Here is a 15,501-nt window from a genome sequence, read left to right as displayed (position 1 = left end):
AACCTGGCGCAGTGAGGAGGTCGATCAGCTCCGCTTACTGCTAACAGTCATGTAATGTTCCAGACAGTAAACGCGAAATCTGTCAACTTCACTGCATAAGGATTGTGGTCATGTAATAAGATTCCAAATTTAGTAAAGAATTAGCGGTGATGCTGGGACTTGTAGTTCTTCACTAGATAAAAAGATATCAGAATCTCCATATAGCTCCACTGCTGGTCAATACAACTGACAATAGTGCACTACCATTCGTCAGATAATTCCTTCCTCCTTTTATAATGTTCTTATCCTGTAAGTATATTAAACACTTTCTATGTACAAAAGTCCAAACAGGTCATAGGTTCCAAGCCGAACCCGAGGAGATTTTCACCTTCCACGGATATGTGGCCCTAGATGGAGCAGTGGAGGGTGAAATTGTAGCCGTAGGGTTGGCCTCGGGACCTTTGACCTGCCTGGACTTTCTTTATTCCAACAGAATACATTTGGATTTAGCATTTACAATACAAGTAATAGACTGCCTTGTTTGGTAGAGCAATCGCCTGCTGCCGGTCCGTTTCTGTGTCACTACTAATGTATATGGTTTTATACCATCCTTATAAAGATATATGAAGAAATTCCCAACCTAGTTTATTCTAGAGAAGAAAATCGTGTTTCCAGATTGACATTCACATTAAACATGAATGCTCTGATCAGCAGTGTAAAAAATAGACACACTTCAAGTCCTTATTCTGCCAAAATGGGACGCAGGGGGCCGGACTTTTCAACCTGATCCAACAGTCAAGAGTTATAATCAGAAATTTATAATACATGTAAATCTGTGAGCTATGGAGACACTGACTGTGAGCATAGAACCGGTCTGCCATTACTCTGTATAGCGAAGCGAAGTACTGGCATTCATTGACTGACTGACACTTTATTTTTCTTCTCTTTGTCAGGAGAAGCCCAGATGTCCAAGCAAAAGAAGAATTGTGGAAGCACATCCAGTAAGATTTAACTGTTTACTCTCTGTAGAAGGTTGCATAAAATGGGAATTTGTCCGTAGGAAATTCATGTAATAACTGCTGACAGATGTAGGTAGGCTGTATAAGACATATAGGCCCAGATTTATCATTGCTGACGTGTAAGATGTAAGCTTAATGGGCGGAGGTAACAAGGCGGGGAGGAAGCGTGGCCTCGCACCTCATTTATCAGCATTTAGACCTGCAAGCAGGCGTATATCATGATGAGGTGTACATTTCTGCACCCGTAGTAAATGGGGGCAGGGAATTTTTACTGATACGCTAGTCTTGATAAATTTCCCCCATTGTGCATTTATAGTAACTGTTCAGGGTCTGAAACCACTAATAAACAGCTAGCTGCAAGATTTCTAAGGGTCCATTTACACTGACAGATTATCTGCCAAAGATTTGAAGCCAAAGCCAGAAATGGAGAAAAGAGGAGAAATATCTTTCTGGCTTTGGCTTCATTATCTTTGGCAGATAATCCGTCAGATAATCTTTCTGTGTAAAAGGACCCTAGGTCCCTGTAATGGCCTGTCCTGGAATACCTCTCCGCAGTTTGATTGACAGACAGGGCTCGGTTTCCAGCACTGAGACCCGTTGAATTCTCACATGTCCACAGTCAGATTTAGGCACACTTGCATCTATTACTTGCAGCACACAGATTCAGAATGCTGAAATATGATGTTTTTTTTCTAATCTTTTCTATTTTCAGATTGTAATTTTTTAAATGTAATTTGTTGCAAAATTATTATGTGGGCTGCCATCTTGCCTGCGCTGTTTTTAACAGCATTCACTGATATGTTTTACAGCAAGCCTCATGGACAGGACTTATCTCATAGACATGAATGTGAATCATTACTGAGCATATTCTGTGACCTTTAAAGTGGTCATTTCACAGGGAGGGGGAGGCTGAGCTGTGACCTTTTTTCTCTTCTATCTGTTCTATTTACTGATGTTATCTTTCACTATAAGGCCAAGTTCACGCAAAGTATTTTTTTTTTTTTTATTAAACAACGTTGTTGCCGATCGCATTAAGCCCTATTGAATCACGGCTGCAGTGTATACACACTGTATACACTACGGGTGGAATTCCATGCGGCTGCACAGAAAACTGCCATGTCTGTGTTGTGTGGTTGCTATTCCATGAACAGCGGCTGCCTTAAATAGACTGTGCACACAATGAAAAGAATGGCTAATGGCCGTACTTTACATTGTGTGCTATGGCTAATTGGAATGCGGGCACACCCGAATGTGCCCGCATTCCAATTAAATTGGAGTGATGTTCACCCAGCTGATACTACAGTTAAACATCTCAGACAGCGGCCATTCTGTGACACGGCCGTGTCACAGAACAGCCCCTGTCTTGCCACTTGTGAACATGGCCTAAAGCTGTTCAGATCACTTTACAGCAGCCACCACTTTATCATCACAGACAGAACAGGAAGTGTCAGCTTAGTTTTAGGCTCCGTTCCCACTGAGCAAAAGTAGCGGAATTCCGCGACGGAATTGTCCGCCGCAGAATGCCGTTAGCCTCCCGCTCATAATGGGAGTCTATGGGAGGCACGCGCTCCTGCTCTGTACGTGCTGAAGAATTCCACTACTTTTGCTCAGTGGGAACGGGGCCTTAGGCCTAGAGGTGAGAATGAGAACTGCAAGATTCCAGTATTATTTTATAATATAGATAGTAAAATAAGCTAGGAAAAAAAACACCAAAAATTTTTAAAGAGATGTTTAACATAAGAACTTGATTTAAGCAATATGTTGTTTTCTGATGGCTTATTCCCTTTAGGGATGCTTTCATACTGCTCCTTACAATCCCTGCTACACCACCTTTCCTTAGTTTTTTTTTGTTGGCCAGTACTGAATAAAACCAATAGTTCCAGTGGTGATGAGGATGTGATCAAGAGGTTATTGACATGCACAGTATTATTAGAACATAGTCATTGATACGGTCCTGCTTACATAACCACCAAGCCCTATGGTACTCTTGGCAGCCTATTCTTTATGGCTGATGATAAATGTATGATTGCTGTTAGCCGCACTGCTTGGACTCCTAATGACCACTAGGATTGGGGATCCCGGGGTCCCCTGGTTCCTTCTTACTGCTTACTAAAGGAGAAGTGGGGAAAATAATAATAAACAAAGTAATCTTACCTATGCCTATGCCCCGTAGTGCTTCTCCGGGGTCCTGCAGCTCCTCTTCCAGCTGCCACATCACGTACATGGCTGAGTGATTGCCCTCTAGGCCAATCAGTGACTGGAGTGGGACACTTTGTTTATTTTTTTCCTGCACCCCCCTGCCTTCCTCCCTTTTTTGAATTTCGTAGGGACTTTTCCTTTCATCTCTATGGGACTTGCTAATGAAGGAGAGGTCCAGAATATAGATCTGGTGATCTGTACATCTGTACCTTCCCCTTGTTTACTCAGACAACCCCTTTCTATGTGGCGGCCAGACAATGACAAATCGCTGGGACAGCCTTATTAAAAAAAAAAAATAAATAAAAAATAAGGAGGCCTACAAGTAACTGTCCCTGTAACATAAGCTTCCAAATTTACCTTCTGCAGTGCTGGCAAAGCCATGGTGCTGATGGTGGCTATGGGAAGACAGTAAGGCACTTTTCACACCATGCATGTGGTATACACTTGATAGATGGATGGATAGATAGATAGATAGATAGATAGATAGATAGATAGATAGATCAGATTTCACAACCCATATGGTAAACAAATCCACCGAATACCAAAAAGCACCATTTTTTATTTTGTCCTGGTGATTCCCTTTGGGTTTTTTTCTGGATGGAGTAATCTCATTGCAGTTTCAAAGAGCAGGATCCAGGAAGATAATGTGGAAATACATATTGGCGGGTCCCCTGATGGGCATGGCAGAAACATAGTGTTAAAAAAAAAAGCCTTAATGAATCTGGAATAAAAGAAACTATTGGTAAAAAAAAAAAAAAAGATGCTGTGATGCTTAATACTTACAGTTTAATCCTTCAATTAGACTCCACATTACAGTCACAATTGTGAGCCGTGCAATAGCTGCATTTATATGTAATTACCCGAATATTCAGATGTGGAAATTGTTCATTTGCAGGAAGGAACTGGTCGACCCCTCAGGCTTATCCGAACAACAATTAAAGGAAATTCCGTACATGAAGATAGAGTAAGTTAATTAACCTTAGATGCACCCACGCTGGCGGCTGACAGCCTCTTAAAGCAACAATACATGAGCGAAACTGTCTCTATACAAAACTGCAGAATGTGCAGGAAGACTGTTGTCACATCCACAGCATCAAGGCTAGTTAAGATGGGTGCACTATGTGCTGGAAGGATCACTCTATAGACTGTAGTTATAAATATATGTGTGGACCACAATTCTGTCCATATATTTAGTGTGTTGCATCTTTTTAGCTTAAAGGGGTAGTGCACCCAAAAATTTTTTCTTTCAAATCAACTGCTGCCATGAAGTGCCAGAGATTTGTAATTTACTTCTATTAAAAAATCTCAAGCCTTCCAGTACTTATCAGCTGTTGTATGCCCAGCAGGAAGTGGTATTATTTCCAGCCTGGAGAGCAGGAGAGGTTTTCTATGGGGATTTGCTCCTTCTCTGGACAGTTCCTGACATGGACAGAGGAGCCAACAGAGAGCACTGTGTCAGACTGGAAAGAAAACACCACTTCCTGCTGGACACACAGCAGCTGATAAGTACTGGAAGGCTTGAGATTTTTTTATAGAAGTAAATTACAAATCTCTGGCACTTCATGGCAGCAGTTGATTTGAAAGAAAAAATTTTTTGGTGCACTACCCCTTTAAGGCTAGGTTCACACAATGTACAAACAACGGCCATAGTTTCAATAATAGCGACCGTTGTTATTAAATACGGCCATGTTTACTTAAGTCTTGATTCCCATAAATTATCCTGTTTTGTGTATACAGAAACTATGCGGGCATGTGTCTCCATGGTTAGATGAATCTTCTACCCACTCCCCGGTATCTTCCTGGCTTCTGCCAGTTATTCACAATTGGTGATAACATTCTGAGTCAGTAATACCCCTTTAATAGATATGCCTGCATTTACAGTTTGAGGCTATGTTCACACTACGTATATTTTTGTAGAACTACGGCCGTTGTTGCCGATTGCAACAACAGCCGTGATTAATACAAAAATATACGTAACATTGCCCCCTATGGAATCCCAGCCGGAGTGTATACACATAGTATACGCTCCGGCCGGGAATCCCTAGCTGCTCCGCGAGAAACTGACATGTCGCAGAAAACCCTGTCACTGCATACTATGGAGCATGCGGCTCCGGCCGCATGCTCCATTGTGTGCAGTGGGGAGTTCTGATGCCGGCGCGCACGGATGCACCTGCATCAGACCTCTGTGGCGCTAAAGATAATCCAGCCGTTACTGCAGTACAGGCCGGGATGATCTTTTCTGAGACTGTCCTGGTCACAGAACGGCCGGTCTCTTACGAGGTCTGAACATGGCCTGATACTATTTGCATTTACTATTTGTGCAACCGGTAATAATAATTTGGTTTTGAGCAGGACACAAGGTGACCCTATACGTATCAGACATTCTCACTCCCCCCGAAGCTTCCGCCAGTACCGGAGATCTCAGTGCTCTGATGGTGAAAGATCAGTACTGTCTGAAGTCAAGTAAGTTCTGACAACAGCAATATTATCAATGCTAGCAATTCTGGAGAACAGTGACCGACACAAAACTGGATATGATTGTATAATATTAGAGAAACACAGCAGCTTCTTACTATTATGTTCATGTGTCCTATAAGAGACAAACCTACAGTAAGTTTGGGTTAGCGCAAACTCAAACGTATCAGCATTTGATTCCCTCAGCCTGAAGATAGATGCAGCCTTGCCGTAGCTTTGCTCTTCTCTAGTCCTAATATATAGGTCATTCTATATAAACAGAAGCTTTGTAAAAGCAGCACTACTCCTCAGGTGGGTGCCAGTAGGTTTAGTCCTGACTGGAGATGAGCAAATCGGGTTCGAGTCCATCCGAACCCGAACGTTCGGTATTTGATTAGTGGTGGCTGTTGACGTTGGATAAAGCTCTAAGGTTGTCTGGAAAACATGGATACAGCCAATGACTATATCCATGATTTCTACATAGCCTTAGGGCTTTATCCAACTTCAGCAGCCACCGCTAATCAAATGCCAAAAGTCCTGACCAATGACTACCATAGCTTCCAGTATATCAAACTACCCACAGCACATCCAGATAGTGGTGAAAATCAAATAGTGCGGCTTATTTCATCAAGTCTCCAAAGCATTAAGGTGCGTTTACACATAACGATTATCGTGCGAATTTGTGCGATAACGATCGAATTTGAAGGATAATCATATGTGTAAACGCAGCGAACGAACAAACGACGAACGAGAAATTGTTCATTTTGATCTTTCAACATGTTATAAAATCGTCGTTCGCAAAAAAATAGCAGATCGTTCCGTGTGAACAGTCGTTCGCCGATTTAACCAATGTGTGATATAGGCTTAAGCGATCGCAAAACGATTTTCCGTACGATATATCGTACTGTCTAAACGCTGATCGTTATGAAAAAAAAATCGTTACTCCGACATCGTTAATCGTATGATCGGGCCAATTATCGTTTCGTGTATACGCACCTTTAGAAGTGCAGCCCAGCAAAATCTACCATACAGGTGTGACGTTTCTGCTGCCTCGGGCTGCACCTTTTGATTTTCTCCACTATCTGGATGTACTGTGGGTAATTTGATATACCCATTCTATATAAAGATACATACTGGATGTAACAAATAAATATATACAACTGATTTATGCTTCCCTCTCAGTAAGGGCCCTATTACACCAACAGATTATCTGACAGATTTTTTTAAGCCAAAGCCAGGAATGGATTTGAAAAGAGGTGAAATGTCAGTCTTTCTTTATGACCTGTTCTTGGTTTGTCAGATAAATCTGTTGGTATAATAGGGCCCTAACTTATAATCATGCTTTGTTCCTGCACCTCATTTCAGATATGATGGATTTCTTACAGGTTATCAATGTGGATCCTGTACTAAAATCTTCCAAATAGTATAGTACGATATAGTGTCAGAGAGGTCTCCACAACAACCCGTTTTAATGTGGCAAAAAAACCCACCTCGCTCATTGTTAAACTATGCGTGTAGTGTAGACTACTTCTATGTACAGTGGTGTATATGTTGCAGTGAAAGGATAGAATCCAGGGATTTGATCAACTCCTGGGTAATGATGAAATGAACACGCCGGTCCATCATTTCCCTAGGGATTTGATCAAATCACTGACCCCTTTCAGGGAAATAATTGAATGAACGATTACAGAGTCACCCGGCTCTATGTTTGGCGACAGAGGCGGACGGGGGAGCGGAGTGGCACGCCTCCCCAGCAGGCATATGGCGGTGGGGGCAGACGGGAACTCCCGGCAGGCATGGAGGCGGACAGGGGGAGCAGAGCGGCACACCTTCAGGCAGGCATATGGCGGCGGGGGGGTGGACAGGAACTCCCGGCAGGAATACGGTAGCAGACTGGGGAAGAAGAGTGGTATGCCTCCCCGGCAGGCATGGGGTGGCGGGACGGACAGGGAGCAGAGCGGCACACCTCCCGGCAGGTATATGGCCTTAGGGCGGATGGCCTGGGGGAGCAGAAGGCATGTCGCAGGGGAGTGCAGTCAGGGAGCGGAGCGGCTCACCTCCCAGCAGGCCGGCGGGGGCGGAGCGGACAGGCCAGGGGAGCAGGAGGCGAATAGCAGGGGAAACGAGCGGAACAGGGAGCAGAGAGGAGGCGGACAGAGCAGAGTGCACAGTCCGGGAGGAGCTGAGAGGCGATACGACAAGCAAAATTCTATGTCGCAGGGGAAAATGATGAGTTCATTCCATCATTACCCTGAAAGGGGTTAGTCATCAGATCAATTTCCTAGGGAAATGATGAACAGTGCGGTGACTTCATCATTTCCCAGGATTTGCTCAAATCCCTGGTTCTATCATTTCTCTGCAACATATACATAGATATACATTTTTAACTTCATATTAGCTTTATTTATTTTTTTCACCCGATGATGATATCTAATTCATTACTTTTAACAGTGTAAAAACTGATCTTGTGCCTCCATTGACTGTGACACGAGTCTCAGATGCCCACTGCACCACCGGATCTCCACAGGTTAGTGAAGCTTGTTTTTATCATACTGTAGATACTGACTGTTTCAATCTATGTACTAAACAAAACACCTCAAACCATGTTTAGTTTGAATGTGTGTGGTTATGTCTTTTACTATGAGATGCAATTGACACCGTAATTGTAACTTCAATTTCAGAGACGGACCGGGTCCAAGGACAGTCTGATTGAATCTGGTGTGTCTCACAGCAGGGAAGGAAAGCACAGTATAAAAACCATAAAAACAGTGCAGACCCCACGCCTCACCTCTGAAACCTGACAACAGTTGTACTTATGAATGGATGATCCATGGACCAGGAACCGACCCATAATTTATATTTCCGTAACAGACTACATGGGAAATCTCTTATCGCTGCAGCCTGCATCACAGTGATCATTGATAGCAAAGTTTTTACCTACAAGTGTTGTGGATACCAAACAAGACCTGAACAAAGCTTGTGTCTCATACATTAGCCGCCATTGTTACAGTGAGCACCACATGGAACACGCTGCTGCAACGCCATTGTCATGTGGTGCGCGACCACGAAAGCCAATCATTTCTTGCTGTCGGAATTTCTAAACCTTTTGACGTTAAACATACTTGTTTGGCACAATCTTAGATTTTAGTCGCTATGAAGGCATTTGGCCTATAGATGCTTGTATACCAAGTGAAACATTATTTGTAAATGTTTTTTATTTTAAGGACTTTTTTGAATTTATTTTATTCTTGCAGTATTAAAATCCAAAAGTATTTAAGAATAAAAGTCTAGAGAAAAACAAATTTACATATATTTAATCTGCAGCCCATGACATATTAGCGGGAGTTTCCTTCCAAGCTAAAGCTCCAACTTACCAAAAGTTCATGGTCGCACAAACCCAAATGATCGGCCTTTGAATCCCGCTGCCTGGAGAAGGTGGGTGCAGCCCTGGAAAACATGGATACGGCCATATCCATGTCACTAGATACTGCAGTACAGCTGAAGATACAGCTAGGATTGGGGTGTGTTAAAGGGGTTATCCAGTGCTACAAAAACATGGCCACTTTCTTTCAGAGACATCACCACTTGTCTCCACTTCAGGTGCGGTTTGCAATTAAGCTCCATTCACTTCAATGAAACTAAGCAGCAAAACCCCGCCCAAGCTGGAGACATGAGTGGGGCTGTCTCTGGAAGAAAGTGGCGCTTGGTAACCTCTTTAAGTGCCAATTCCCTACTATGGAGCAGGACACCCATCATTTTGATAGGTATAGATCGCTGCTTACCCTCTGGCCACCAGGTGGTTAAGTGGTAATACTGCACATCCCCACACACACACACTGAACCCCTATCTTGCTAAAACACTGCACTCACCCCAGCAAGCCTGGGTGGTTGGACAGTAAGCAGATATCCTATACAGATTGTTTCTAAAGGCCCTATTCCACGGAATGATTATCGGCTGTTAATCATCCCGTGAAATAGAAGGCAACGATCAGCTGACATTGTTCATGTCGGCTGATCGTTGAAGTCTGTTGTTTTTCAACATGTTGAAAAACAAACGACTCATACAGCACTGATCTGCTGCTGTCGCTCCGTGGAATAGGAGAGGCGGCAGCAACCGCTGCTGTATGCTATGGGCTACCCGGACGATCTAGCGATCAACCGGGCAGCACCCCCACGCCCCGGACTCACCTGCTCGCTGCATGCAATAGGGGCTGAAGGCCCTATTCACACATCCACAACTGTCCACATTTGTTGATCCGCTTTTTTTTTTTTTTTTGGAAGATAGCATTTTTTCTTTCCACAAATTTTTTTTTTTAAATGGGCATGCTGTAGTGCGGATTGGCAATTGCAGCATGGGTCACTGTCTAGAACATAATAATCCATGAATCGAGAACCACTACGGAGGCACAAACCATGTCCATGATTGCGGAGATGTGAACGAGGCCCTAGCATCTGCCACAAGAGTGCTCAGTGTAGTACACAGGTGTTAAACTCAGGCCCTCCAGCTGTTAGAAAACTAAGATTCACATCATGCCTGGACAGCCAAAGCTCAGGGTCCATTTGCACAGAAAGATTATCTGCCTAACATCTGAAGCCAAAGCCAGGAATGGATTTGAAGAGAAGTTTCAGGCTTTCCTTTATGACCTGAACTCTTTTTAGTGTTTCTGGCTTTGGCTTCAAATCTTTGGCAGATAATCTCAGTCTTTTTGTTTAAATGGACCCTAAAGCTTAGGTTGCCCAGGCATAATGGTAATTGTAGTTTGTTTTGCAACAGCTGGAGGGCTGCTAGTTTGACACTGTTGGTGTAGTATATGTCCCGTAGACTGAGCATATGAGTTATAAGATCAGGGTATATGTGACCATTATATGCTCGGTCTGCCTAATATATGATAACTTGTTCACTCATTTATGAGACCTTGGGGTATATTCACACAAGGCAGATCTGTTACAGAAATTAAAGGGGTAGTTCGCAAAAAAAAACAAAAAAACTTTCAAATAATCTGGTGTCAAAGTTATATAGATTTGTCATTTACTTCAATAAAAAAAAATTCAAGTCTTCCAGTACTTATCAGCTGCTGTATGTCCTGCAGGAAGTGGGGTATTCTCTCTAGTCTGACAGTGCTTTCTGCTGTCACCTGTCTGTCAGGAACTGTCCAGAGCAGTAGCAAATCCCCATAGAAAACCTCTTTTGCTCTTCAGATTTGAAAGAATACACCACTTTCTGCAGGACATGCAGCAGCTTATAAGTACTAGAAAAATTGAGATTAATAGAAGTAAATTACAAGTCTTTGGCACCAGTTGATTTGAAAGCAAAAAAATAAGGGTGAACTACCCCTTTAATACAATTTCCATCAGCACAATTTTTCATGTGGCGCCCCACCAGGAATGGGTTTAGAATCACTTTTGTAGATGTAGTTGATGTAATTCAGAAAGAACACATATCATTTATTGGGTCTTTCACTCTATAGATAATCTTCCTGTCTATGTTCACACTAAAGCAAGAATAGCTGCTCCTTGTGGGCAGATTATTCTTGCTGTGGTGCTCTATGCTCTAACCAATCAGCTCCTGTCCCATTTACAGCCCTTTCTCCCCTTTTGAACATTTAGGCTATGTGTATTTGCTCATTATTTTACAACCAAAACCAGGAGTGGATTGAAAACACAAAGGATCTGTTCACACACTGTTGAAATTGAGTGGATGGCCGCCATTTAATTGCAAATTACGGTTGTTTTAAAGGAACAGCACTTACTTGCCATTAACCCATTAGTGACCAGCCTACTTTGGGCCTAAATGACAAAGCCATTTTCATACTCTCTCATTACAGCCTTCCAAAAATCACAGTTGTTTCTTGCAGGACAACTTAAAACTTTTTGTTTTCAGGTTAATGAAAGTTGATTGATTCTTAACCTTTTTGGAGGGATAGTAGGAAAAAAAAAAAAGTCTTTTCTTAACACTACCATTGCAGATACCAAATTTGCATTATTATTTTAACTATTGCCACTTGGCACAGTAGAAGCTATTTTCTTGGGGGGGGGGGGGGATGTACAGTTTTTATTGATACCAATTTTCACACGTATACATGATCTGGTTTTGGTTGAAAAACTACTAAGAAAAAATACAGTGTGGGAACATAGCCTTTTCTGGCGTTTTATCACCTCTTGTGGTCCAGCAGCTAGGTCATGTGATGGCAGAGGAAAAAAGTTTAGCACACAAATGCCTAAACCACAAAAAAAGGTCACAGCCAAAAATGCCAGGAAAAAAAAAACAAAACAGCTTGTGCCACTTTGGCATTTTTTTTTTTTTTTTTTTTTTGGCCTGAGGTGGTCAGCTGTATAAACACTGGTGAAAAAGAATGGTGTATTAGTCGCCTATAACAGATTTCTTCCTCCGTTAAAAAAAAAAAAAAAAGCCTCCGAGAAGAGAAAGCAGCAATGCGATACATAATGAACAACTTTTTAAAAATTATTTTTATTACATTTTACATCAAGAAAACTATGGTACATTAATTCATATGCCACCTTTATCCCTTCCCAACCACCATCCTGCGGCAAGAATGTGACGGTGTGGAAGGTTTAGTTGTCCCCAGAATAGAGTTCTAGATCAAAGCTACTCTTCTATAAAGAGAAACACTTTCAATCTGCTCTTATTCTTATAATAGCTCTCCTCAGTAATCCATATTTTCCTAAGTAGATGTAGATTTAGCCATTATTCTATAGAAGGGGGGGGGGGGTGGATTTATCCAAAGTAATCTTGCTGTAAACAGGAGTCTTGGCAGGAAGTTATTAGAGGCCCTAGGATCATGCATAACAAGTTATATGGGACTACTATCCCCATCTGTTTGGAAATATGTTCCCCTCACCAGAAGTGCTGAACTTCTACACAGCTCCATAACGTATGTGTGTGCACAGTGAACTACCTGTACTGTGTGTTACCTACCATGTCAGTAAAGATGCCGCACAAGGACAGTATAACTTTTTAATGTAATAAATATAGAATAGTCTGACAGAATGAAAGGTGCGAGATCTGCTTTAGAGTCGCCGCTCATATTCCCAAACAGGTTGTGTAGGACTTCCAGACAATCTAGAATGAAGAAACAATAAAATTAATGTTTTGGGATCCTGACATTAGATTGTCACAGTACAGTTTTAAAGGGCATTCCATACAGCATTAGAAGAAAAAAAAAATACAGATACTTTCCTGCAAAAAAAGCACAACCTCTGGTTGTGTGGGGTATTACAATTCATCTCCGATTATTTCAGAACTGACATGCAAAACCAAACCAAGGACCTTCTGGGGGAAGGTGAGCATGTTTTCTAAGTCTGGGTAGCCCCTTTGTGTATACACACGCACAGCATCTGCAGCAGATTTGATGGCGCAGATTTGAAGCTGCAGATTCAAAGCAATTCTAGGCCATCAAATCTGCTGCAGATCCTGGGCGTGTAAACGCACCTTTAAAGATCTCCAGGACCTGAGAAGTAAGAACAGTGTTCTAGTTTCCAGTTATAGGGCAGTCTTCCTCGCAATGCCCTCATGCCAGTCAGGCTTCACCGACTTCCCAAATGCAGGGCTTCTCTGCACTTAGGCTGTCGATCAATCCAGTCTACACTTAACTGTTCCCATGCAACCTAGTACCCGTGCAAGAACTGCAGGGCACTATAAGGAGCAAGGAGGTTACTGTATGCCTTGTTTGACGCCACATTCATCATTTCATAAAATGAATGGGTAACACAAAGGCAAATAATTCTTATCAGTAGCAATATACAATTTGTAAGAATTTCCACAGAAAAAAAGTTCTCAAACGATGGCTTGGCATGGCAACAGGAGCAATGACGAATTAAAGGGGAACTCGGGGTAGAGGTAAAAAAAAAAAAAAATGCAAAAGCACCTAGCATTGCTTACCTGTCTAACCCAGTTTTGAAACTACCAACAATCTGTTTTTTTCACTTACTGGATTTCTATCAGCTACCAGTGTGGCAGAACTGCACAGATATGGCAATACATTGTATATAACTTAATAGAATACAAGTTTTCCTTAAGTGCAGTTCCCCTTTAAGAGGAGGCAGTCTATGGACCAGGATCTATGGTGGTTCACCTGGAGGATGTGGTCTACGGAGGTTCACATGGAAGGGGCGGGCTATGAGCCATGGTCTATTGAGGTTCACAATGAGGAGGTGGTCTAGGGTGGTTCACATGTAATAACCCCATAGTATTCCCATGACTTCAGGGGATACTGTAGAAGCCAGTCTTGCGGCTCCTCCATCGTATAGTGTGAAAGGTTATATAAAAAATGGTATTAGTAAGAGTGAGAAAGTTCCATATATTCCACATATAAGGTGTTCCAGAACATAAAGCACTAACCTTAATCCATCTTCCTTACTGTAATCTTCAAGTGAAGGATGGTTTATGGAGCCTGTAAACAATCACATGAGAATACTCATGACCAATACACCACTTTGTCCTGAACAGAAACACTAAACAAAAGAGAAGCTCAGAGCTAAAGGTTGTATGCTGCCTACCCCCCAGCTAACCAGTGACTGCAGCAGTGTCCTGTGCCGCTCACTGACAGGCTGAGCATTGTAGAAGCTGGTAGTGGCCAGCTCGCTGCAGCCACTCACTAGCCCTGTGGTCCTGGGCACTTGTATGAGTCTAGTGAGGCCAGTGATTGGCTGCAGCGCCCCCCGCCAGGAGCAGGTGAAGGAGTGAGGGGTTTCTCATGATGGGCATCATTACTGCAGGGACTGAGGATTATTCCAGCACAGCCATGCACCCGAGGAGGAGACAAACCTAAGGTGCGGCAGGCCGTGGACGGATTTTATTTCTGCCTTTTCTGACACCACATTGGCCATTTATATAGCAAATGGGCAACACAAAGGCATCTGGGGGTAGTCAGGGGGGTTGTTTTATTTCTTATGGGCAGCACTGGGGATAACTAGCTGATTGGTGGAGAATAACAGCTGGGACCCCCAATAATTACTAGCGTAAGTGGAGCAGTAATAGCAGCACAAGCCCGACCACCTCCCCATCACTGTCTATGGGGCTGCCAAGCTCACCAGTGTATGGGTGGCCCATAGAAAGCCAATAGAGCAATGTCACCAGGGGGCGCAGCAGTCAATCACCACCTATCTGCTAGCTATCTGCTCTCCTGTGTGAAGGTGGTGGTAAGGATACTACCTGGGCAGCGCCATAGTCCTCTATCAGCCGGTTATCCCGCACACTGCCGGGCGCCATCATTCACCAGCATCGGGCTCGGGGATCCGTCTTGGCTCTGGATATAAGAGAGACAGAATGGAGATTATTACACGTGCCCGCCATAGTAAGTGTCACGTGACCCCCCGCACCACGTGCCGCCGTCCTTACCCGCCCGGAGGCTCCTGACACTGCAGCTGCCGCATTCTCCCGGGCGGCCTGATCTCTCATCCTACCGCCGCAGTCTGACGCTTCATATTACTTCTATGTATGGAGCTGCGCCCCGCCATCCCCACACCACGTGGTCTCATCCTCCGCACAGCCAGCCACAACCGGCAGGAAGCTCGTCCGCAGCCAGAGAGAGAGGAAGCGCTGGAGAGCGGAGGCGGGGCTACACTGTCTGGGTTATACCATCTGTGGACGGGGAGACGGGCGGTACCAATAGAAAGGCATACAAAAAAAACCCTGAGAGTCCGATAGGAGGCGCTGCGGAGACGAGCTGTCGCTCATTTCCCTGTATAGGCGGCAGACATCGGGTTTTCTGTTTTGCCGTAGAGCAGGCTGCAGATTACAGCAGGAATATAGCGGGTGAGAGCAAAGCAAAGCTGGGTCACGTGGTGTGGGAATAGTCCGCTCCTATGCAGGATGTCATTGCTGCTCCAC

At 43.5% G+C, this 15,501-nt stretch overlaps 1 protein-coding gene, 1 long non-coding RNA gene and 2 other non-coding genes across 5 annotated transcripts in view; 1 reads left to right on the top strand and 3 right to left on the bottom strand.

Annotated features, from left to right (window-relative positions):
* The window catches only part of EPB41L4A (erythrocyte membrane protein band 4.1 like 4A), a 181,297-nt gene extending 172,344 nt beyond the window's left edge, over positions 1-8,953 (top strand). For both annotated transcript variants that reach the window (XM_069964696.1, XM_069964693.1), the window contains 5 exons: positions 933-980; positions 4,093-4,161; positions 5,550-5,660; positions 8,103-8,178; positions 8,333-8,953. In XM_069964696.1, the coding sequence (XP_069820797.1) occupies positions 933-980; positions 4,093-4,161; positions 5,550-5,660; positions 8,103-8,178; positions 8,333-8,452 (424 nt within the window). In that variant the 3' untranslated portion in view covers positions 8,453-8,953. The remainder of the gene's footprint in view (positions 1-932; positions 981-4,092; positions 4,162-5,549; positions 5,661-8,102; positions 8,179-8,332) is intronic.
* A 3,148-nt stretch (positions 8,954-12,101) lies between these two features.
* On the bottom strand, positions 12,102-15,227 carry LOC138787402 (uncharacterized). The gene is made up of 4 exons (XR_011362368.1): positions 15,010-15,227; positions 14,824-14,917; positions 14,011-14,062; positions 12,102-12,732 (listed from the first exon to the last, which is right to left on the bottom strand). It is a non-coding gene; the product is annotated as an uncharacterized lncRNA (long non-coding RNA).
* On the bottom strand, positions 13,261-13,388 carry LOC138787723 (small nucleolar RNA SNORA13). Its single transcript, XR_011362458.1, has one exon. It is a non-coding gene; the product is annotated as a small nucleolar RNA SNORA13 (small nucleolar RNA).
* On the bottom strand, positions 14,396-14,527 carry LOC138787725 (small nucleolar RNA SNORA13). Its single transcript, XR_011362460.1, has one exon. It is a non-coding gene; the product is annotated as a small nucleolar RNA SNORA13 (small nucleolar RNA).
* Positions 15,228-15,501: the final 274 nt, after the last annotated feature.

The sequence above is a fragment of the Dendropsophus ebraccatus genome, chromosome 3 (assembly GCF_027789765.1).
Source record: "Dendropsophus ebraccatus isolate aDenEbr1 chromosome 3, aDenEbr1.pat, whole genome shotgun sequence".
Taxonomy (NCBI): Eukaryota; Metazoa; Chordata; class Amphibia; order Anura; family Hylidae; genus Dendropsophus; species Dendropsophus ebraccatus.
The sequence above is the reverse complement of the archived record's forward strand: the minus strand, read 5'-3'. Positions and strand labels throughout refer to the sequence as shown.